We start from the raw sequence: 23,901 nt of genomic DNA on the forward strand, positions 1-23,901 counted from the left end.
TCTCTCTCTCCCCCCACCTCTTCCCTCCTCCTCCAGTATGTTGTGTGAGAGACCGGGTCAGACTATCACTCTTCTCAGTGATAGGCATAACTCTTTGCTTTGTATATTTTCTTTTCTTTTTCTTTTTTCTTTTTCCTGCTGGAGGCATCGCACACTGTGGTGCTAATGTCTTTATTGAATGTTTTAGCCATTTTCATGGTGGAAGAATTTTATATTTATGCAGTTGTACAATTTTATTTTTTCTGCAAGAAAGTGTAATGTATGAAATAAACCAAAGTCACATGTTTGAAAATAAATCTTTATTTTAAACTTTATAAAAGCAATGCAGTACCCCATAGAATGGTGTTAAATGTTGTCTAAAGTGCAAAACTCTATGTTCTAACATTGTAACAATAGCCAGGAGTACAGTGCTCTTGTTGATCTTGTATTTCAGTCAGGTTGAAACATTGGACAAATAAATGAATGAACACACCGTTCTGTGTGCGTGTCTTTTGCAGTGAGTGAGGATGGAGGTTCTTAGTTGTCCAGAATCTTGAAGAAGTACTGCACCTATTTCAAACAGAAAGTACACCTTATCATCATTCTCAGTCTCAGGAAAAGGGAGTTGAAACATTGCCTTACACTGCTGCTCCCACATGTGAACAGAGCTGTCAACACATCAGTGCTGTTGTCTTAGTTACTGGTTTTCCTCTCTCCCTAACCTGGATTAGAGGCTACCTCTGCCCACACCTGTCAGGAACCCAGGAAGTCTATTCACCATTACAGCAAGCTCTTCACAGATGGAGGCACAGGCCATGTGTTCTAGCCATAGGTACAGGTGAAATGGTTGATCTCAGTGCAGGTTGAAGCTTCCAGGAGCTGTGTGGCCAGAAGGGAGGGCACACACTGAAAGTCACAAGAGAGTTTCACAGCAGCAACTGGTTCTGTGTTGCTGCTGGGCCAGTGGCCAGGGCTGAGGACAGGCTGTGCCTGATGGGGCTGCTCAGCAGTGGCAAAACGTGGCAGCTGGCTTCCTGCAGCAGTCAGGCTCACTTTATGCTGCATGACACAGATTACCAGGTGCAAAGAGGCAAAACATAACTACCCTAGAGTAAGTGGCTTGATAAAGTCTGTGGAACTGAACATACAATGCTGGAAAGCAAGCTGGTAAACTCCTTGCCATCTGCTAGGATGAGAAACCTGGTTACAGGACAGTAGTGGCTAGTGCACCCATTTAGCTGTTTTATACTGTTCCTAAGGAGCAGGTGCCAGCAGAAATCTTGCCTTCAGTTGTTTCCTTTGCTGCTGTATGTTTAGAGAAAGGCAAGGCTTTAACAAAGCAGCTGTGATGAAAAGAGCTAAAGTACTCCATGGTGGAAGTTCCCCCTGCAACAAGAGCTGCAGGAAAGCTGAGCCATTTGGTGGGTTCCCACTGCTGCCATTTTGGGTCGGGATGTTGTTGCATGGCTCAAGGTTTTGGCAGGATTAACTGCCCCTACCATTCAATTTGTAGGTGCACAGGCTGTGACAGTTAAAAACCCACCCAACACAACCAAACCAAACAAACACCACCCCAACTACTTTATTTATCTAAGACCCAAGTTAGAGTTAGCTACTTTATCTCCTTTTAATTTTCTATGAGTGCAAAGTCCAAGCATGAACTATTATTATATTCCAGGGGTTGGAGCAAACGTTGTGGAAAACTTAGGGCACTTGTATTGGCTTCAGTGAGCAAGTGTCAAAAAGGACTCATGTAATGTACTCTTAGGAGCTGCATATGAAATTAAGCAAATACAAACCTTCACCCAACACCTCCCCAATCACTTTCTCATACCACACAGTGAAAGCAGGATGTCTGCTCAGCTCACTAATTAACCAGGCAGCAAGGGCAGTAGCTACCCCAGCCACATGCCCTGCAGCAGCTCACTGAAAAATGCACCTATTCACAGACTTCAGGACAATTCTGCTACCAAAGGACCACCCCAAAAAAACCCACCCCACAACCCATATGGCCAGACATGTCCCTTTCCCCCCATTAGAAATGCTGCTGTAATTCGTCAGATCTACTGGAGATACAGCACTAAGAGGCTGCAGGATGTTTGAAAAAACACCAAAGTCCAACAAAACCTCACCCCATCCCCCAACAAGCAGGTGTAGCTCTTGCCTGCCCAGCCAGCTTGCTTAGTAGCACCAGTACTTTGGTACACAACAGCTTTGATACTAAAATGACCTTTCACAAACTGCCACTGGCACAGCCTTGCTGGGCTAAGTGGCTGGTCAACAGCCCTGGGGGGCAGAGGGGCTGCAGGCAGGGAAAGGGAGTCAAGATGTGACATCTCATCAACCCAATTTAAAATGTACATTGCCTTCCAAGATTTTTCTTTAAATCTGTGCTGTATTGTCTGTGTAAAATCTCTTCTCAGGAAGGCACAGCTTTCCTTACTGCCTAATAGGACATTACAATATAAACTGCCAGTCTGAACATGATGTTCTTTCTGCCAGATTGACTCAACATAGTTAAGTATAATTGTAGCCATTACAGTGAATTTTATCTCCCTTCTTGTTATATGGGACACCTGCATTTCATAGCTAGAGAGACACACAAAAACACTAGTAAAATAAAAAGCAGCGAGAGAAAGACACACAACTAGAGCCTTTAAGGCTGTGCCTGCACAAACACTTGCACCCACACACCCCTGCTACTGGTTTTATGGCTCTGACCATTGGCATTTCTGGGCTTCTGTTCCCAGCTTGGCCAAGGGCATCTGGCCAGCACGGGCCAGGCATGAACCTTGGCGTGTGCAAGGAGTTGTGCCAAGAGCAAAGAAAAAGGCTGTGTGCAGTGGAGTCTGCTCCTTTGTGAGAATTAATTCCATGTCCAGCCTCAGCCTGAGGTGCCAGTACAACTGCTGCCACCACAGGCCCCGTTTCCCTGCGATGGGGCAGGTTATGTAGAGCTGAGTCTACTCCTACCCGTGCCTGGGCTGCCTCTGCCAGAGCTGTGTAGCCTCCCCAGGGATTAGTAATGATCCACTCCTGCAGCACACACTGACACAGGTGAATGCTGTCCTTGCCCAACTCCTGCTCACTTGCCATTAGCAACTACAGGCATTGTGCTATTTTAGCACCTAAAGGCTCCTGATTTTGTGCAACCAATTTCCAGGCTGAACAGCTTCATCTTACTTGAAAGCTCTGCAATACCTCTTCCTCCTCAATTAACTTTTACTGGATTGTTGAAGATCCACACAGACTGTACTGCCAAGGCTCAGACATCAGAACAAGCACACTACATACCATATAATGCACAAAACCAGGTGTCATTATCTTTATGTGGGTCAACTGCCACCCAGCTTCCAGTAAACCCAGTTAAGAGCTGGCACATCTATGGTGTACAGGAAGGATCTTTCTCTCCAAGAACCTCACCCTCAGGAGCACAGCAGTGCTGGACAAGAGCAGAATGTAAGGCCATCAGTTACCCCACTCCACAGGTATGGTGTTATGCACAAGAACCAAACCCAAGGATTTCAGCACTACCAAGAGATTTGGGGTACCCCCATCTTATGAGACACCATCTGGAGAGACAGCTTGAAGAACCCCCATCCTAAAAGCACCAGGTCCTTTTCAAAGGGGATCCAGGACTTGGAGATATTTGCATTGAGAATCCAGATGGAGGTTAGATTATTCCAAAGTACTCTGTATTTTAGGAAATACAGTTAACTCTCTTTCCCAGAGTCCAAGCATAGTACAAACCACAGAAAAGGGAGCTGTGCCTGTACAAAACATCTTAACAAGCCTCACATTTGACCAAGGGCAAGGTCAGCCTCTCTCAGCCAGCACACCTCTGGTCTTTTTATAGTCCCCAAGGGTAGCAGAGCACAAATCCACACCAGGAACTGGTCTGAAATCAACCAAATACATTTCACAGATGCCACCCCAATGCATTTTAGGTGTGCATGCTCCCTCCCAGGGATGAGACAGGATTAAATTTAACAGCAGTACTCCCCTTACAGATCCCAGGAACCATACACCTCCTTACAGCATGCAGCTCTGCCCTCTCTAGCTCCTGTTCAGCAATAAATAACAATTATGCTCAGGAAGTAACAGTGGGTGAAAAACCTGACCTTCTGCCTCTGGGTCTATAAACTGCTTCACTGAGGAGGAGCTGAGAGCTGCTTCAGTTCCATGTTTTGCTTCAGTTGCATACACTCTGCAAAACTCATGTAAATGAAGTTGGCCTCTCCCTCTGAGCACTTCCATGCATGACTGCAAAACTTCAGAGTTAGAACAGCAGGCAGTAACAAAATCCAGTCTAATTCCCTGGCTGAGCACAAACAACTACCATCCCAACAATATGTGCCCTAAGAGCATGGAAAAGCCAGGCAAAATGTAAAAAAAAAAACCCAAAAAACCAATAGAAGGAAGCAAAAGGGAAGCGAATCAAGTGAGAGAGACAGTTTTCCAAGGAATTTTGGTATTAATACAGGACCCAGCACAGGCACAAAGTGTCCTGAAGATTTCAAGTGTAAGAATTACAGACACCTACAATTTAATTCTCCTTCTGCCCAGAAAACAAAGCAAACAGCACTGGTGATGAGAGATGCCTGCTGAGCAGCTCTGGAGTCAGAGCTTTTGTCTACAGAAGAACAGTCCAAGGTACACCTTGAACTGTAGCAGCACTTCATCCAGGCAGCATTACAGCTTGCCTCAGGGAAAACCCCAGCACTGGAAGGGTACCTCAGTGTTCACAGTCCATTCCTCTTGTTCCCTTGGGCTGTCAGTTTTCCATAAGAGACCTGGTTGGTATCATTCATGGCAGAAGCAAAGGGGCTGACAGGGTGACATACTAGCAAGAAAAGTCCTGACTTCACAGATTCATTTCTCATCCATCACCAGAAAGATGATAGCAATTTCAGTCCTTCCTCATCTCTTCTGAACCAAAACTGGCAGCCAGAAGATGGAAGGCTTTTTCATCCCTGCGTTCGTTTAGAGCCTGTCAGTAACCTCAGTGCCTTTTACACAGCTGGACAGACACCAGTACCCTCACCCCAAAACCACCACAAAAGTATCTCCTTGGTTCAGCATGGATTTCCAGGCCCATGCTCCAGAGTCTTTGCTGACCAAAAATTTCAGCATCAAGACACTCTCCCTAAACACTTAGGTCTTACAATTTTGTACAGGTTATCTCAGTTTGAGGTCACAAGTAGAAAACACAAATCTCTTTTTGCCCATTAATCTTGGTTTGTACATCTACAGGAACCTGCAAACTCTGTTAGCAAGCACACTTGCTAACACCTAAAAATGCACTTCAGCTACAGCTCACTCAGCTGATTCACATGACAAAATCATTAGATTAACACAGCAAAACCCCTATGGACTCATACCATCCTTTCAGCCACAAGCAGTCCAGAAATAAAAATGGTTGTCAAAGAAGAGAGCCTACTTACTCACTGTAGAATGTGTTCTGAAAGTAAAGAATTATTTTCCCACACAAACCTGAAGAGGGTTCAGTCCCAGGAAGTTTGTTCAAAAAACAAGGGAAAGTTCGTCACTCCTGCCTCTCTCTCGAGCGTCACGCGATGTAAGAAATAAAGCTGCCCAGGCTGCCCAAGGCACAACCATTTGTACACATACACTTCAACTGTCCACGTTCATTTCTTAACTACAGCTGGGAGAAAACCCCTTAAGCACCAAACCCCCAACTTCGCAAGGAAGGTTTTATTAAAGAAACACTACAGGATAACACAGAGCACATTGTGCTTTTATGCTATGTGCTGTTAACACAGTCACCTCAAACACTGCATGTGGTTATGTTCAACTCTGAAAATACAGTGAAAGGGAAGGGCAAGGGAAGCTATTTGGAAATTGTACCATAGAATAAAAGATTAGAAAAATCTGAATTCCAAACAGGATGGAAATGAGAGGACAATACAATAATTGATCACACCACAATCAAAACACCAAGAAAGTGAGTTTTATGCTATTTATTCTGATACAAGGAAAATAAGTGGACCCCAAAACTTATTTAAAATAACAAGGTGTGTTTGTACATCATACATAACTACTGTGCTGACTCAGACCATTGATATCTGAAGCACAGGGACTTGTAAATTTGATAAGAAGGTACAGGTTCACTGAACCTCCCCACTCCACAACATAAAACAACTGCTCAGTAGCTGGGGCTGAACATTGTAGCCCAGGAGTTCTAGCAACATCAGAACAGATCACTGGCCTGGCAGAGCCACTGGAATGAAGTGTAAGATCCTGGCTCCCATCACACATGAAAAACTACAGCATGACAGTGAGTACTGCTTTCCTAATTATCCCAAGCAGCTCACTGAGACATCAGGATTACTGCCTCTGTACTTCACATGTATCTTGAGGGACACTTGCTTGCCTGCCTCAAAATCAGGAGCTCCTGTGGAGGTCTTGTAGGACACCCTTGAAGCAGTCAGCTCAGGTGCAAACAAGACACTAGCACTCCACCACAGATGCTGGTGCAAGCTGCAAATGTGTCCTGAACACTGGATAAAAACACTGGAAAGGGTCCTTGCTGCTAGCATCTGAAGCATGTAAGTAAACCAACAATGGTTTGGATGTGTTCACACAAGCCACAGGCAATGATGTGGGGCCTTCTTACCAATGCTGAGTGAAGGCTCTCTAGCCTGCTCAGAGAGCACTGACAGTCATGGTCCTCACGAGCTACCGAGTTATGGCTGACAGTGGAGGATAGTGGTTGCAGAGACACAACATCTCCACCCATATCACAGATGCAAACAAGGATGGAAGCAGCAAACAAATAAATGAAGTGGAAGGTAGCCAGCATTTAAAGTTCTTCCTGAGCAACCATGATGTTCTGCAAGGTATTATTTGGCCAGGGAACCCAACAGGCTGCACCTGGCAGCAGGGTAAAAGTTAGGACAGATAAGACTCTAACAAAATATCCTGATGAAACTGTCTGTCAGAAGAACCACCAGTGGGGGTCTTGCATGTACCATCACAAGCCCCTGTGTTGACTGTTGGTTTGCAGCACTGATAGGAAACATCCCACCAAACTAATGGCATAAATTCCCCCAGCAGAGTGCCCAAAGTACCTTCTGAGAGATGTCACTGAATCCAGAAAACTCCATTCCCCTGTGGAATGGGTCAGTATTAAAAGGCCAAGAGTTTGTTTCAAGCCTCAGCAGCTTTCTGCGATTTCAACACTCCTGCTGTGTGCTAAACCATGTACTGTCATGACAGGACTAGACTCTTGTCACCTCAGTGATCAAGTTACTATTCAATAGCTGGACTGAGTAAGGTAGCTGCCAGAGGAAGACCACCAGCTTCTAGTTTGTGGCTGGATAGTCTAAGCACACTGTTTCTCCTCAACAGAACAGCAGTAACTACCACTGGCATCAATGTGGAAGGAAACTTGCCCACAACTTCAAAGAATTGCCCTTGCTCAGATTGCCTGCATATATATCATGGTTTAATCCCAGTCAGCAATCAAGAACCACACAGCTGCTTACACCTTTCCCCACCAAAGGGATGGAGGTGAGAATCGGAAGGGTAATAGCTAGAAAAACTCATGGGTTGAGATAAAGACAGTTTCATAGAGAAATCAAAAGCTGCACACACAAGCAAAGCAAAATAAGGAATTAATTCACTGCTTCCCATGGGCAGGAGGTGTTCAGCATCTCCAGGACAGCAGGGCCCATCATGCTTAAAGGTTCTTTGGGAAGACAAACGCCATCACTCCAGATGTCCCCCCTTCCTCCTTCTTCCTCCCACCTTATATACTGAGCATGATGTCATATGGTGTGGAATATCCCTTTGGTCAGTTTGGGTCACCTGTCCCAGCTGTGTCTCCTCCCAATCTCCCATGCACCCCCAACTTCCTTGCCAGCGTGGCAGTACAGAAAGCAGCAAAGGCCTTGGCTCTGTGTGAGCTCTGCTCAGCAATAACAACAACATCTCTACATTATCAACTCTGTGCCCTGCACAAATCCTAAACATAGCCCCATACTAGCCACTGTGAAGAAAGTTAACTCCACTCCAAACCAGCACAATATATATCTCAGAAATTCTTGTAGATATATCATTCCTGCCTATATGTCAGTGCACTTAGAGTTAAAGAGAAAGAGGAAGAATGTAGCTCTTCGTGAAACCAGAAGATGCTGGGTGACTTTGAGAAGTGAACACTGCCATCTTGTTCTGTGTTTGCACAGCTTCTAGCACAAAATCAACGCTGCCAGTGTCTAAGCCCTCAGCACCATGACAGCACAAAACCAATACTGGTATGACACTGCACTCTGAGTCATTAGTTAATATTACTTACTGTCCTAGTTCCAGCCTGGACAGGGTTAACTTTTGCCAGGAGAGGCACACCAGGACCCTAGTTATTTTATACCACCTCATGCCATGCAGAGGGGATGGAGAGGGGGTGGGTACCCTTCTGGTTCAGCTGCTGAGCAGTCATGTGGCACCAGGTTCCACATGGTGAGCAATCACATGTGAGTCGTTTGTCTGTCTTGTTCACTCTGATATTAGTATAGTTGTTGTTACTGTTCATTTTATTGTTTCCTTGCTGTTTCCAGTAAATTGTTCTTATCTCAACCCATGATCTTCACCTTTTGTACCCCTAATTCTCCTCTCCATCCTGCTGAAGCGTGAGGGGGTGAGGGAGTGAGGGAGTGGCACGTGGTCTGGGGTGTTTCAGTGGGACCACTAAATTGGGGAATACCATTCCTAAACCACGACATTTACGAAAGAAGAAGTGGTTTCTAGAGCTTAACAACTCTAAATTCAAGATACCCTGTGGTGTTAGCATCTATGAGAGACAGGAAAGCTTGTTCACAGGCTTTTATCCATATTAACACATGTTTGGCTTTGGGTTTTTCTTCCTGTGTTCCACATACACTTAAACACATGTATGCAGATTGCTGACTTAAATTCTCCTCTTGATTAATGCTGGTTTACAGTCAGTCCAGGAAGCTGCTCTGACAAGGGAAGGGGTAAACCCTACACAGGAAGTACAGATATAGCTAATCATTTGCCTATTTGACCTCTGAGAGAGATGTGGAAGGTGCAACCAGCAGAGGTCACGTAAAAATGTATGTGCATCTCACAGCAGTGTGTGCTACAGGACAATAGTGCTCCTCTTACCCCTCAAATAAAGTGCAGGGCCCCTTGCTCCAGAAATGAAGGATATTCTGAGATTCTACATGGCTGTGTAAATACAGCATCCCCTTAGTGCTTTTGCTGTATAAACCATTCCCATGAGCTTTTTTCTCTTTGTTGTAGCCTGCCCAATTGTGCAGCTAAGTTGCAGTCCAACTGTTGCTATGCTTCACCTGGAGGAAGAGGGGTAATGGAAAGAGAACCTGGGCTTTTTGGTCCAAAATGAGAACATGCTGAAGGAAAGAAAGAAGGCAGCAGCCTCAGAGACACAAACCCGGCCTCAGATGAATTATGGAGATGTGTCACGCCTTCCCTCCGCCTTGACCTCCCCTCCACAAAATTACCTTGCTCAGCGCAACACAAACACGTGCCAAAAGCCAAGCCTTGTTTATCACATAGGTTACCTTCAGGATCAGGTGAAACTTAAAGAGCTTTGGGAGCTGCCTGGTTCACACTCATTAACTTCTTCTCTCTGGCACTTATAAACCTCAGACTTGGCAGAACAAAGGGTAATTGGACCTCGGATTTTACACAGAAGTGGAAGCACAAGAGGTGAACTATTTCACAACCCTGTTTAAACAAGTTTCTAGTTTAGTTTGCCTGTCTGGCCCACAAATAATAATTATACAACCTATGTTCAAAATTAGGCTGCAAGTGACCTAATAGTACCATAATTTGTTTTATTTTAAAAGAGAAATCATCAACATGTGTTCAAAATCCATCCATCTATTATTGCTATTTTTAATTCTTCATTTCCCTTCAGACTGGCCTAGGCAAAAAGATTACTTAATTCTCTGTACAAGTATATGTACAGCATCAGGAAACATTGTGAGACATCATTCCAGTGCCAGCTAACATCTTTGGATATGCAAAAACATCATCATGTAAGATTAAGTTTTCCTACACTCCAGATTCCTTCCAGCCATCCACAGATGCTGGACAAAAAGTCTCAGAAAGGTAAAGTGGAGAAGCACTTGAATCGTAATAACCATTATCTGACAGACCTCTCTAGAAATAATTTTGTACCAGCAGAGACTAAAATTTCCAAGTGACAGACAAAAAATAGCCACTGCTTTGATGAAAACTTGAGAAAAGAAGCACCAAGACCAACCTTACCCAAACTGTCCAATTTTATTTTCTTTCCACTGGAGATGATTAAAAGCCTTTTACCCTGGATTATACAGCTTAGTATGGGCCTCCAATAAAAGACTTCAATGCAAAATTGCTGTACGACTGAGTGAAACAATGGTTTCTTTATTGAAATATTTTAAAGACTCCTGGGGGAAATGTGGTGCGGCTGAAATGCCCTCAGTGAAAGGTTCATTGCCATGCTATGCACTTCTGCTGTGTAATGTTTTACAAGCTGGGCTGCCCTGTGAATGGGGAGAGTTAGTTCTCAGCTGGTAGAGACAGCTTGCATAATACCAGACAAGTTAATCGGTAACAAGCAATGCAGGAGACCTTTGTTCCGAGTGTGACATACACAAATTCCACACTAAGCACATTGACGCTTCTGAAAGTTACTCATTGACATGCTTTATTATATTGCATGGACTATACCTGGAAGCACCAAAAAGACCAGTTTAACAGAGCTGCATCCTTCTGATGCCTTCCATCCTAAACTGTTGCACTCTAACCTCAACCCATGGATCAGCTCACTACCAGTAGGAAAGCACTTCCAGGGTGTTGGACTGCAAGCTTGTTGCAGCACACCCACATATCAAGACAAGGGCAATAGGCAGGCAAGGAAGCAGCAAACAGGAAAATGCAAGCTGGCAATCAGCAAAGCACTTCTGTAACAGGACTCTGTTCTTACAGCAATGATTACGGGAAGCATTTGTCATGTCCCCCCTCTTCAAGAGTGCTCCCCTGTCCACACTGAAGAGCTTACCAACATCACCCTCCTCTGAACCTCCCTGAATAAATGCAAAGGGAAAGGAGGCATAAGGCATGCTTCTCCTGGCACTGTCTGAAATGCCAGATCAAGGACAGCTGGCCTCTAGCAGGTGGAAGACAGGCTGTACCAAACACTCAGGAGCAGCCCAGCTCTTAACACTTGGCAAAGCCTTTAGTTAATACCAAGTCTGAGGAAAATGATGATAGCTTTCATCATCCACAACACTAGCCTGGACAAAACACATCTGCTGAACTGGTCTGGCCTGCCATCAGGACATGACTTCCCATCTCCCCAAGGCTGGATCCAGGCAGCTGAACTTCCAGTGCCAGAACTTTGTGAACCTGTCTACCAGACTGCCACAGCTGATCTGTACAGCTAGATGATATTACTTGTTCCCTTTAATGCCTTAAAAGCAGTAGGCCAGTCTCACTGGTGCAAGGCTGAGCAAAGTAATGAAGAGCTTCTAGCAGGACATTGCACAGTCTCCTGCTCCCCAGCCTTCCCCTTGAATATCACTGCACAGCTGAAATTCACAGAAGTGATAAGGAAAAAACCCAACCATCATGACAGCTCTCTCAGAAGACAAACAAAACCCTTTCCTCTTTGATAACAGCAAAGTCATCCCCCTTTGACAGGTTATTTTCATGTCTGTGGGTGCCAAAAATAGCTCTGAGGCAAGGGAGAAGGCCAGCAAGCAACACTTGAGGAGGTCCTTGCTGCTGCCTAGTTGGAAAGCTGCCTGTGACTGAAAACTGACACATCTCCCTCCACGGTCCTGATGCCCAGGGCAGAGCCTGACAGCACCTGACAGCCATGTGGTGGCACCCATGCAGCACCCCAAGGCACCAGAGCAAAGAGCACCCATGGGCACAGAAGACTGAGAAGACAGCTGGCACATCCTCCACTCCCATGAAAACTGGCATAAGAGGCCATCCCCCTCTGCAGTTTCCCTCATAGCCTACCAGATACACAAAGGCACATGTAAGCACACACCCGCAGCAATTGCCACCTACTGTCCAAGAATTAGTCACCTAATAACAGCATCTTGCTGAGGGCAGCATCCTCTCCCTCTATGTAAAAGCACACACACACAAATACATGTATAACTATTAAGCATTTTGTAATTACACAAAGAAACGCCATGAAATCGATTGATTGCCCCAACACCATGGCATAGGAACACAAAGCTGGCGTGGGTGGCTCAGCAGGCTGCACCACAATGGAGAGACCTTTCAGGTTACCCTGGTTGCATGCAGTCTGTCATCCCAAGAGTGTTTTGTTTTGCTGCATTACAAATGAATGCATGCAGTCTGTCATCCCAAGTGTTTTGTTTTGCTGCATTACAAATGCCCTCATGGAACTGCTCTCACGCACAAAAACAACAAAACCAAAAAACCTTGAACAGCATGGTATGAGCAACAATTTACATACAGAGCATGCCAAACCCCAGAAATACTGATTGGTTATATCTGCAGTTCTAGGCTCCCATTTTTTAAATTATGTGGATTCCTGCATAATCTGAAAGGTACTCAATGACTTGAGACCCAGCAAACTGAAGTGTGTGTACAGCACCACCTCCTGTGGGAAGTTTTACTCACTGTACTTCCAGTGGTGTGAAGATAGACTTCGCTGACTGATTTTTGATTTGCCTTCTCTGCTTTAAGGTGGCACACAAACTGTGAAGCCTGGTAAATACAACACCTTGTATCCAGTACATCAGGATGACCAATTTCAAGAAAACCTTATTTTGTCTAGAAAGATGGTTCATCAGCTCCAATGGTTTGCAGGCTTCTATTTCAACAAGATATTTATCAGAAATGTTCCTCAGGTCAAAGACAGTGAGTTGAGAAACCGAATCATCTTTCACCTCATGTACATTACACATCTCTAGTCTGTTAAACAAAGCAGTTCATTGGCATATAAATATGCATGTTCTAGTCCTTGCTTTACCTGACTCAGAAGGAACACGAATGCAGGTGTGCACTGTGATTGCTTGCTCTAAATAGTACCTGCTTTACATAAAATAGAAAACAAACCTGAGAGGTAGAGCAGTATCTGCTTTGGATGTGGAAAACAAATGCAAGCCCTTGCTCTGAATGAATGTCAGTTGATTAGAAAAATTAAGAAACTGCTTGTTAAGCCTTCACTCATGAAACCCCATCATCTCACAAATACTCCACTGCTATGAGTCTCCTTTCTCTACCACCTCCTTTCCTCTCCTTATTAAAATGGGAAACTGATGACAAGGCTGAGAAAATGGACTGTTCTGAGCTATTTGTGTCTATCCATTGTCACTTGTGAAAATACATTTTGTACTGACACAAGGACACATAAGCCTATGAAGCAAATAAGTAAGTGCTTGACCTACTAAGTCGAACAACTCATCTAAGAGGCTTCAGGGCAATATTCACCCTTGCCCTGTATCAGTAAACTAGGAATAAAAAAAACAGCAATAGCTTTACAACTGAAAATACACTGATTTTTCCATTGTGACCATTTGCATGTTAGGCTCAACTGCATCGCCCCTCCTCTCTTGAGCCAGAGTGAGTTATTCATTAATTCTGATATTCTTTAGTCACTGCTTAAAATGTGAAGTAGTTTGTAGAACAAAGACAGGAGTTAAGGGTCAAACTGGTGGGAGTAAGTGCTCATATTTGCTTTTGGGGTTGGTTTGTTTGTTTGAGGGGGTTTTAAGATTAAAAGTGAACTTTCCTTTTTTCCAGGTCCATGGCAAAGAGGTGTAAGAGAAAAACACTGAAAATCTGCTGTACTACATTATTTAAATATAGTTTTCTAAACTAGGTGCACAAACTGACCCTTACTTAGTTAATTAGTCCTCGCTGTTCCCAAGACAGTGTTGCTCTCTCTCCTTTCCCTGAGCACTCCTTGGTCATGATTTTTGAGAGAAAGGTCACAACCTTGATCTTCGTAGTGACAGGCAATTAAGTGCAAACCACCAAAGTCATCTAGAGTTTGGCTGTTAATTTCAGGAAACATTTGATCTAACCCTCAATTACCTATCTCATCTCCTCCAAGAAGTGTCCATTTGTGGACAATCAGACAGCAGCTGCCATTGAAACCTCTTTTCAAATTTCAGTTAGATCTGAAACTGAGGCTGATGGAAACTGCAGAGAAGGGTGGAGAAATTTTAAGATATGTAGTATCTGGGAATAAGGACACCTGGAAATGAAAACCCCTGGAAAAGGATGGCTCAAACATCAAACATGGTCAAAGCTGTACAAAAGCTCTGAAACAAAGGCATTAAATATCTTTACTCATGGTGTATTGGACTGGCTCTGCCTGCTTCTGGGCTGAAAGTTCCCTGAGGCCCAACTCTCTGGTTCACCAAGAATTTCAGAAAGCTTACATCACAGCATCCTCTCTCCAATAAAGCTTTCTGGGTTTCAGAAGAGTAATTATGCTATTTCCTATTCTGAGGAGGAAAACAAAAGCAAAAATAAGGCAAAAAAACCCTAAACCACCACCACTACCAAAAACCAGCCAAATCAAGCAACAAACAAACCCCAAACTAAATCAATGCCACACACACACAAAAACACCCAAAGAAACAAACCAACCCACCCACCCCCCAAAATACCCACCAACATACATGTAGTGGGAATCAGGGGGAAGAAAGTGTTAGAAATTTTGTGTCGTTATTTGTAGTAATGATTCTCCAGCTTGTTTTATAAAATCTGTTGCATTAGTATTTAATTCTGGAGAAGAGAAATGTAAATTAAAACATCTTCATAGATAATTTCAAAGCCAAACACTTTCATGTCAAAATTTGAAAAGCGGCTTAGCCAAGCTCAAATAAAATCAGCTGCAGAGTTAGAAATGTAACTCTGGAGTTCCTAGCTCTTGTGACTGAATTCAGGTAGCCAAACTTACCTTTCATCAGCAGAACAAGAGTGCAAGAATTTGCATACAGGCCGAATTTTGGACCTGCAGCAGAGCACTAACACTGTACAAAACCCAATGCCACAGGGGGAAAGGAAAGAGATTGCTGGGGATGGATTTATTTTGAGGTTTTAAAAAAGGTCCTTCATCTTTGTAGTATTAATCTAGTGAGTCATATTTCTCTCTGAAATTTACTCTAGACTCCTCCTCTACTAATCAGCTGTCCTACAACGATACCATAAAGCTTTTATGGTAACAGCAGCATTAACATCTCAGGAATGGCAACATCTCCTACCAGAACATGGACATAATGAACAAACACCAACTCCAGATTGAAAGACACAAGTTCCACTGAGCCAACACAGCCAAGGCCCGTGACAAGTGCCTCACCTATCTCTGAATTCACCTCCTCCAAGACCAATGATAATTGCTCTGTTGAACTCATATTAAAATATTCAGTTATCCACTAAAGAATGAAACCCCTGACTACCATGTACTGAACAGCATAGTTCTTAAAAATGTTTGTCTGGCTTGGTTTCCTCCTGCCCCACAGTCACTCTGCTCTAGCCCAGCACATACAGCACTGTTAGAGGAACTGGGGCTGAGAGGGAAGAAAGGTCTGGTTTCTGCTTGTCAGCAAATGAGACCTCTGTGAGTGGATTTAAGGTCCTCTCACAGAAAATCTCACTGAGGAAAAAGTCCTTCCCAAGGATGATCTCTGTATAATTTCTTTTTCATCAGCTGCAACAACCCCTTGGCTCTTAAGCAAATCCAGAGATTATAGTTACTTTGCTTACCTACATTTTCAGGCAACTATGTTTCTTACGGAACACAGATCTAACCATACTCCAAGAATTAAAGTGTTAGCAGTACAAAGGCTTCAGTATTTTACATTATAATGCACATTTGTCAAAAGATCAGAATGAAACATTCACTGCTTTATCTACCCACTAAAGAACATTGAGCAATGTCCTTTAGAACTGCTGGCTTAACCTGGGCTGTTACAGAAGAAACTGCTGCCTGATGGAGAGCCAATTCTGTCAACAATTATGCCTATGGTAAAATAAGATTTTAGATCCCTCTCCCAAAAAAAATACAACCAATAAATGACTTAATATGATCAGACTGCAATGGGAACTGCAAGGTGTATATTCAGAGTAATACTAGATCAAGAACTCAGTTTATGATTCAGCTGTGGGATTCAAAGGATAAACACGTATAATGAAGACCTTGAGAAACAAATCCAGCCTCAGTTTTTGTTTTGGAGAAGCAATTCCTGCCTCAGTTATAGTAGCTATAAACTCAATTTAAACAACCAGCAAAACAGGGTTATATGTGCTTTGCACCAGCATAAAGGAGACAGACTGTGGACATGAGAGAGAGAGAAAGAAAATTCTGATGGAGTATTACAATGTTCTGTGAATGTTGGTGAGACTAATTTTTCCCTTGCAGGCTATGCCTCTAAAATAGCCCTGACTGAGGGATGTCAGGCATGAGGTGACAAATACTTGTTTGCTTGTTTAAATCTAGTCCATCTGGGAAGGAACTGGGAGTTGGTCAACTTTTAATAACACATTGGAAATGCTTTAAAAAGCTGTGACTTTGTTGATACTGGCTGCCATTTTCAGTATTGAATTTCACTAGCCTGTGCTTTAAACTAGATGTGATTTCCAAGCAAACAGCACTTTAACCCACAGGTCTGATTTTATTTCATGAAGGGAGATGGTGATGCAGTTAGCTCTTCCTGACATCCCAGTGAAACCACCATTTGAGCAATGCAAAATTATCCCAGCCAAGACAACTCTTGCTGCTCCATCATTCTGCTATAGTCTGACAGCAAACCACTCACAAATACAGAAATGTAGACAGTAAAACATAAGCTATGCATACACTGGAAAAACACCTGCATTGATGCAGAGATCCATCCAAGATACACTTACACACCACTTCAACCTCCTTGTACAAACCTTAGTTTTGAGGCATGGAATTAAGTGAATGAGCTTGTTCTGGTTTTCATAGTGAATACTTCTGTTTTCATACACTGCCTTAATTTAGCATTTTCCCATTTTATTGGACTTTAATGAAAGCATACAAAGCCAAAATCATATAATAATTATTAAGTTAATATAAAACACAGGAAATCCCATCCAATGTGCGTAAGTATGAATGTCTACAAATAAATCTGGACCTCATCTGGAAAATTTGAATCCCTAGTGCCTATAATATTCCAAGCCTCATACTAGCTCACTGTAGAAACAATCCAGATCAGGACTCATGGTTGTCATCCAAGAAAGGGCTAAGAAGGTGAACCTGCAGAAGCACTATGAGGTGCTGATATTCAGTCCCAAGCACACATTCCGACAAAGACTCTTGACTTTCATTTCCTTAAATACTTCATTGAACTATATTCATTCAAGAACATACATGGATGACGTTTTTACAGTATCAGAATTAACTTAGTTAAATGCCATTAATAAACTCTCTGCTTTTGTGTTTAATCTGGTCTCCAACACAGCTACTCCACATATAAAAACACTTATCAGCTTAAAACAGTGTTGGTAATAGCTTTTCACTTTACAACTTCCTGTGATATAAGAGCACATGTTTGTCCAGCAAGTCTTACCTCCAAAAGTCCATCCTCAGGAAGGTCTGTGCAGTGAACAGCATTCTGAATCTTGTTCTTCCCAAAGACAGCACGCAGAGTTCCAGGTCGGAGTTTACGGGCTATTTCCTATTGAACACAAGCAAACCAGAAGACCTTTGTGAACCACACTGTTCCTTTGTATCATGGGTGCAACAGAATCTTATAAAGTAAAACATTATTCTGCTATTAAAATACATGTAGTACACTGTAAAAGAAAAGATAGGTCGAGAGCAGACGTGAGGAGAAGGACTTGGGGTTGTTGGCAGAGGAGAAGGTTGACATGATACAATCATGTGTGCTTGCAGCCCAGAAAGCCAATTGCATCCTGGGCTGCATCAAAAGCAGTGTGGCCAGCAGGTCAAGAGAGGTGATTCTACCACTCTGCTCTGCTCTGGTGAGACTCTCCCTGGAGTGCTGCATCCAGCTCCGGGGCCCCCAACATAAGAAGGATGTAGACATGCTGAAGCAAGTTTGGAGAAGGACCATGAAGATGATCAGAGGAATGGAACACCTCTCCTATGAAGACAGGTTGACAGAGTTGGGGCTGTTCAGTCTGGAGCAGTGAAGGCCCCAGAGAGACCTTATGGCAGCCTTCCAGTACCTAAAGGGGGCTACAAGAAAGCTGGAGAGTGACCTTACACGGACAGGTAGTGACAGGACAAGGGGAATGGCTTTACACCGAAAGAGGGTAGGCTTAGATTAAATATTAGGAAGAAATTCTTTACCATGAGGGTGGTGAGACACTGGAACAGGTTGCCCAGAGAATCTGTGGGTGCCCAAACCCTGGAATTATTCAAGGCCAGGTTGGATGGGGCTTTGAGCAACCTGGTCAAGTAAAATGTATCTCTGCTCATGGGAGGGGGGTTGGAAGTAGATGATCTTGAAGGTCCCTTCCAAACCAAACCATTCTATGAAGAGAGAAATTCCAGCTTGTACTACACATGTAGACAACTGCTGAAAAAACATGACCAAGATTATGAAAACTACCTGCTTGAAATTGGGCCAATCAAGCCATCTTCGGGGTAATACAGGACCCTTCATATTGCAGGTGCACCTTACTGGCACTTGTACTAACACAATGAGCTGATGTTAAGACCTTTGCAGCTCTCAAGCACAGGATGTGCTGTCTTTAGTGAGCAGACACCAGAATGTTACCTTGCAGACTGCCTCCCCTAACACAGAACTACTTCCCTCAGAACCTGACATTTGTGAAATCCAGCTACTGAACAGCCTCTCAGACCTCTCCTCTGTGGCGCTTCTCCGACACTGTGACTAGTGCCAACATCTGATCCCCTCTAAGGATCAGTCCAGACTCTCTCCACATCTTCCTCTGTTCTTTGAAATCAACATTTTAGTACTCTGCTTCATCTACAATGCCAAATACCTCCTAGGCCTCTCAGAAGTCTTTTTGCAGCAGATAACTCAGGTCCTGAGATCACATGCCTCCCCCACCTCTTTCCTATGGTATTCCTCCCATCTTATACTGCAGAGGACTGCCTTCATTGGCTCTTCCCTCCACATGCTCTTTTAATGCAGTTCTGCTCTACTTCTCTGCACTATTACCTTGAAGTGTTGTCTCTTAATGCCTTTCCTATACCACCTGTGCCACACTTGTTGACCTCTCTTCCCAGCACCCCAGAGGCTCTTCTCCAAGTCCACCTCATGCACAGTTAAATTCAGTGGTGATGGCACTAACTCAGTTTTCCCTCCCTAAAAGCCTTAGAATGTTCTCCCTCGAGTGCCTGTGAGGGGACAGGTGAATGACAAGCTCATGGTACAGTTCATGGAACAAAGAAAAGAATTCTTTCCTTGCCAACAGAGCCTACACTGGTCCCTTTCTGAAGAGACACTGGGTACATTAGGGTGTAATCACTTTGGAAGTGGCCAGTTTGGTTTCACTGTGCCACTCCCAGGTGTTTGTTTCAGTGTCACAGCTGGAGGTTACTGTTCCCACAGCCAAGTCATCAGACTGGATTGTCCAAGCATTTCTTAACTTTCAGTGTCAATGGGTCCAAAGTGACTTCATCAGTAGCTCTTGGCTGAACTAGAAAACTTTGCATAGATACAGATGAGAACCACTTGCACAATGCACACTCTCCTCTGGAATGGCAGTGAATGTTTTAAGCCAGTCCCAAAAGACCTCATGAGCATTATCTGACAACACCCTTTACCCACTTCCCAGCTTCAACTGTTTGTCATGGCTCACTACTAAACTAAGACAATTGGATTTGAAGGGTGAGATCTTCTCTTAGCCCAGCAAGTCCTAGATATTTCCCTGTCATAAAAATTAAGAATTATTATGATCTGTTACCAACCCAAAAGACAGTTAAACTGGTTTAATGCTTAGACTGTGTATAACCCAATACATGATATGAGGAGAAGTTTCAGTTCCTCATTGTTACTGTGTGTACATCACAGGTTATACAAGATCTTTTGATATGGGTGTCAAGGATATTTGAATAAGAAACACTCAACATCAAATGAATTTTGCTTCAGAGGAAAGTTCAAGAGTTTCACTTTAAAAAAAAAAAAGCCCCAAGGAAGAAAAAACCCTCCTCTACATAGTCCTTCTTAAAGGCTTGAGATAAGGAAGTCTGCAGGAGAAACAGAAGTCACATGCTAGTTAACTGCAGCTATGTGAGGCTTTAATCAAGCTTTCTTTCAAACAATTGTTGATTGCAGTAACAACTAGTTGTCAGGAAGCTAGCAATAGCAGTAGCCTTTCCATTATTTTAATGAAAGATTGGGTATATTAGAAAAATTATCATGGTTATGAAATCTTTGGAAATACCTTAGCAAGAAACAGCTCATATCTAAAAACCTAGAGCTTGGTATTTCAGAGTCTGTTTATTTCCTATCTGTCAAACTCTTCTGCTCAAACTGTTCCATCCTCCCACAGGTCCAAAAGTGCTGCTTCTTATGAAACTTTCACATTTTCCCTTGACCCATCTTCCTCATCAAACCCTCCTCTCCTCTCCTCTCCTCTCCTCTCCACAGAGAATGAAGCAGTCTCTGCTTATATTTACATAGCCACAAAAAGTACAATAATTGTCCATTCCAAAGTTTTATTCTTCTGTCACTTTCTTACTACACTGCTGAGCAACCATGAAGAAACAAGGCCTCAGTAAAAGATGGAGCTACAAAGAGCTGTACAGCTCATATATAGGTGCCCTTGTGTATGTATGGCTGGAAGTGTTTGGAACATTTCAGGGAAGGAGGAAGAGAATGCCTTACAGAACTTATTCCTCATAGCAAGTATTACTATACATTCTTCTAGTCCATGACAGGAAGCTTCCCAATCACTTTATTTATAGAGCCTCATCTGCAACAACAGGGAGATACTAATAGTGGGGTTTGGGTTGGTGCCCCTACACCTCATCACCCCCTTTTAAACCTCTTTTTCTTAAGCTTTCTGCTGAGTTTAGTTTCTGGGTTATGTGTTTTGTGCACTGGTTTTCAAAAACCTTTTGAAAGGAGCTGAGAGTGGGATGATGGAGGAGTTAAGAGCAGCTACAGCTCTGCTATATACATGAGAGGAGACTGTGTGTGCTGGAAATGCATGTGCATGTGTAAATGGGGATGACACAAAACTGACACCTCACACAAAGAATACACTGTGGCAAAACAAACCACAGTTGCTACATCAAAAGGCTTAGTCCTCTTTGGTCTTATACAGCAGGCTAATTGATCACACCTTATAGGCTGGGCTTTGATCTACAGCTAGACCTTGAAGATTCATGTTTCTCTGTCATTTAACTCTGTCCAGTGCAACATTGCCTGTGTGAAGGACTCAGCACAATTCTAAAGTCTTTCAATTTCTATAGAAGGGAAACAAAAGTGTCATCAATGTCACTAATATGTCAAAATCAGTATGAAAAATCATAAATATATTCATAAGCAAAGCTCATTAACTGTTTTTCCTCCAAAATGATGTTTTTTTCATCGCCTGGATGGGAAGTTATATAGAACAGTAACATGTTTTCCAGCCAAAACTGCAGGTTTTGAAAAAATTTGGCCAACATTGCAAATTTCAAGAAAATTTGGCCAGTTTTTTTTAAGTATCTGTTTTGAATACTTAATTGGATATGTACAAAGGCTAAAAGACCACTGCCCTTAAACAGTACAAACTCTGAATGGATCAAAAACACACAAAAGAACTTTTACACCCTACATCTTTGTTCTTCTTGAACATGAACTAGAACAAGAGACCCTTGAAAATTTGTTACTGGTCCTCTTGAATGAAGCAGAATAAAAATAAGCAAGTTTGTGATCAATCTTTACCCACAGTGTGTTCACAGGGCAGGTTCATTCTTTTAAGTTTGATTTCAGGCCAGCAGCATTCAGACGATCTCTTGGGCTGCAACAGACTGCACATTCCCCTCTAAGCTCTCACTAAAAGTTTTCCTTCTCTATCCATGTCCTGACTGCATGCCTGCTCCTTGCTTTTCTTGGCATTCCTTGTTCATCACTCTTTCTGAAGGCTTTATGTTGACTTGATCTTACCACCTCTGCTTTCCCCACCCTGCACTCATGAAGCATTTTATTTCTGCAGCTCTACATGCTCCACTGCCCTCAGGAAAGAGATGGTCCCTCCTTCCCTTTCAGGGTGCCAGCTGATTCAGAAGGCAGTAGCCAGCCTCGGGCAAACAAGCAAGTGCTTTTCACCTTTTAAGGACCAGTTATGCCTTTGTGAAGAGAACAGAACACACATTAACTGTGAACAAACAAAAAACTGTAAATTCCAACCCTCCTCCCTGCAGAATTTGTCTGGTTGAACTTTGAGCATTGGAAAGGCTAGTGCCTCGTCCAAGAGGCACCAGAGCTTCCTCTGCAGTGAGTTGAAGGTGATAAGCCCTTTCAGGAAAAAAAACCAAACCAACTTTTGCAGTACAACAGTTATGCAAGCTCAGTAGGATAAGTGCCTCTCTCTTCTCTTCTCATAATCATAGCTCTTCAGATGGCTTTTATTTTCAGGGAATTTTAGCACCAGTTATATCACACACAGCTGGTTGCAGCAAGGAGCTGGACAAAATACTCATTCCTACACAAGCCATCAGCAAGACGTAACATGATAAAAGCAGCACAGTCTTTGCCGTGCAGAATACAATACTAGACAAGCACCTCCTGTAATGCTTGTTGAAGCTAAGAAACACCTTGACACTACTGTTACTGTGAGAACAACCTCAGCTGATCAGTTTGACGCTGAACTGTCAAAATGAAATGTGAGATCACAGGTGACCTTGTGCATGGTACCAAAAGGACTAGCTTGCTTCACATGTTTTCTTTGCAGCCCATACTCCTTCCAAACTCTAGCCAATCATTTCTGATGCATGTGCTTCCCCACTAGTTACCTCAGCTCTGTCCTGGTTTATGTTCCTCAGTTCCAGTCAATAAGCCATTTTGAAATCAACATTAGCTGCTGCAGAACACAACAATTTGCTACTCCTGCAGCAACTCAAGGTTTGTTTCATCACCTGTAAATGCAGTGCTAAGCCTTCTGTTTATATTACAGATAAAAATCTACATAAGATGGTGCTGTTGCCACTGTAAAGACTTTAAATGGGGAAAAGTTTTGCCTTGAAACCTGGGGTCTGCCTGTAGAAAGGTACTTCATAAAGTTTCTAAATACAAAACCAGGTCAATGTTAAAGAGCATGCAAGAGATTTCCTTCAGCTTACATTTCACAGTCCAGTCCAGAATAGAAGCCTCTTGTTGACAGTGACACATTTTATCTTTCTTTGTGTTCCACATGAGCTGCAGCAATGTCATGTACAAATATGGAGTCAGTATCAAAGGCCTTACCCATACTTCAAGGGAGTCAGTGCTACCTGAACGTACTTTTGCACTTTCCGCATATCACAAAAAAAGTAAGAAAGCCAAAACAAGCTCCTTCAAACACACATACTAAACTCCCTTCGTCTTTTCATCTTTATCATAAAACAAACTCAAGAACCTAGAAAGGCTGCATTCAAAGTTTTTTAGTATTGAGTCTAACCTTTTCTCCCCTTAACACTGTGCATTTCACCTAGACTTTCAGGTTGCCTTCTCCCGGCTGATGGTAAAATAGTTATGCCTCCAATCACTTCCTGGCCACTCTGATGAACTTCTCGGATCTTCAACTGAGCCAAGTCTGTGTGCATACTGTTATGCACTTGAAAGAGAGTGGCTGCAAACATTTGTTCAGCAAATGAAATGATCTGATCCAGGCAACGGCTGTCAAATTTTCAATTGCAAGGCTGTAAAAATTGCGTCTGAGGCACAACTCCTACCAAAATCAAACAGTTTTGCAACAGTATCACAAGTACTCAAACCATAGTTCATT

The 23,901-nt window shown here is 43.1% G+C and overlaps 1 protein-coding gene across 1 annotated transcript in view; it reads right to left on the reverse strand.

Annotated features, from left to right (window-relative positions):
- Nucleotides 1-289: 289 nt before the first annotated feature.
- NME7 (NME/NM23 family member 7) overlaps nucleotides 290-23,901 on the reverse strand; it is a gene marked incomplete at its 5' end in the record, with an annotated part of 68,939 nt that continues 45,327 nt past the window's right edge. The window contains 2 exons of the mRNA XM_009082362.1: nucleotides 290-549; nucleotides 17,559-17,666. Of these exons, the coding sequence (XP_009080610.1) occupies nucleotides 517-549; nucleotides 17,559-17,666 (141 nt within the window). The remainder of the gene's footprint in view (nucleotides 550-17,558; nucleotides 17,667-23,901) is intronic.

This window comes from Acanthisitta chloris, unplaced genomic scaffold (genome assembly GCF_000695815.1).
Source record: "Acanthisitta chloris isolate BGI_N310 unplaced genomic scaffold, ASM69581v1 scaffold3419, whole genome shotgun sequence".
Taxonomy (NCBI): Eukaryota; Metazoa; Chordata; class Aves; order Passeriformes; family Acanthisittidae; genus Acanthisitta; species Acanthisitta chloris.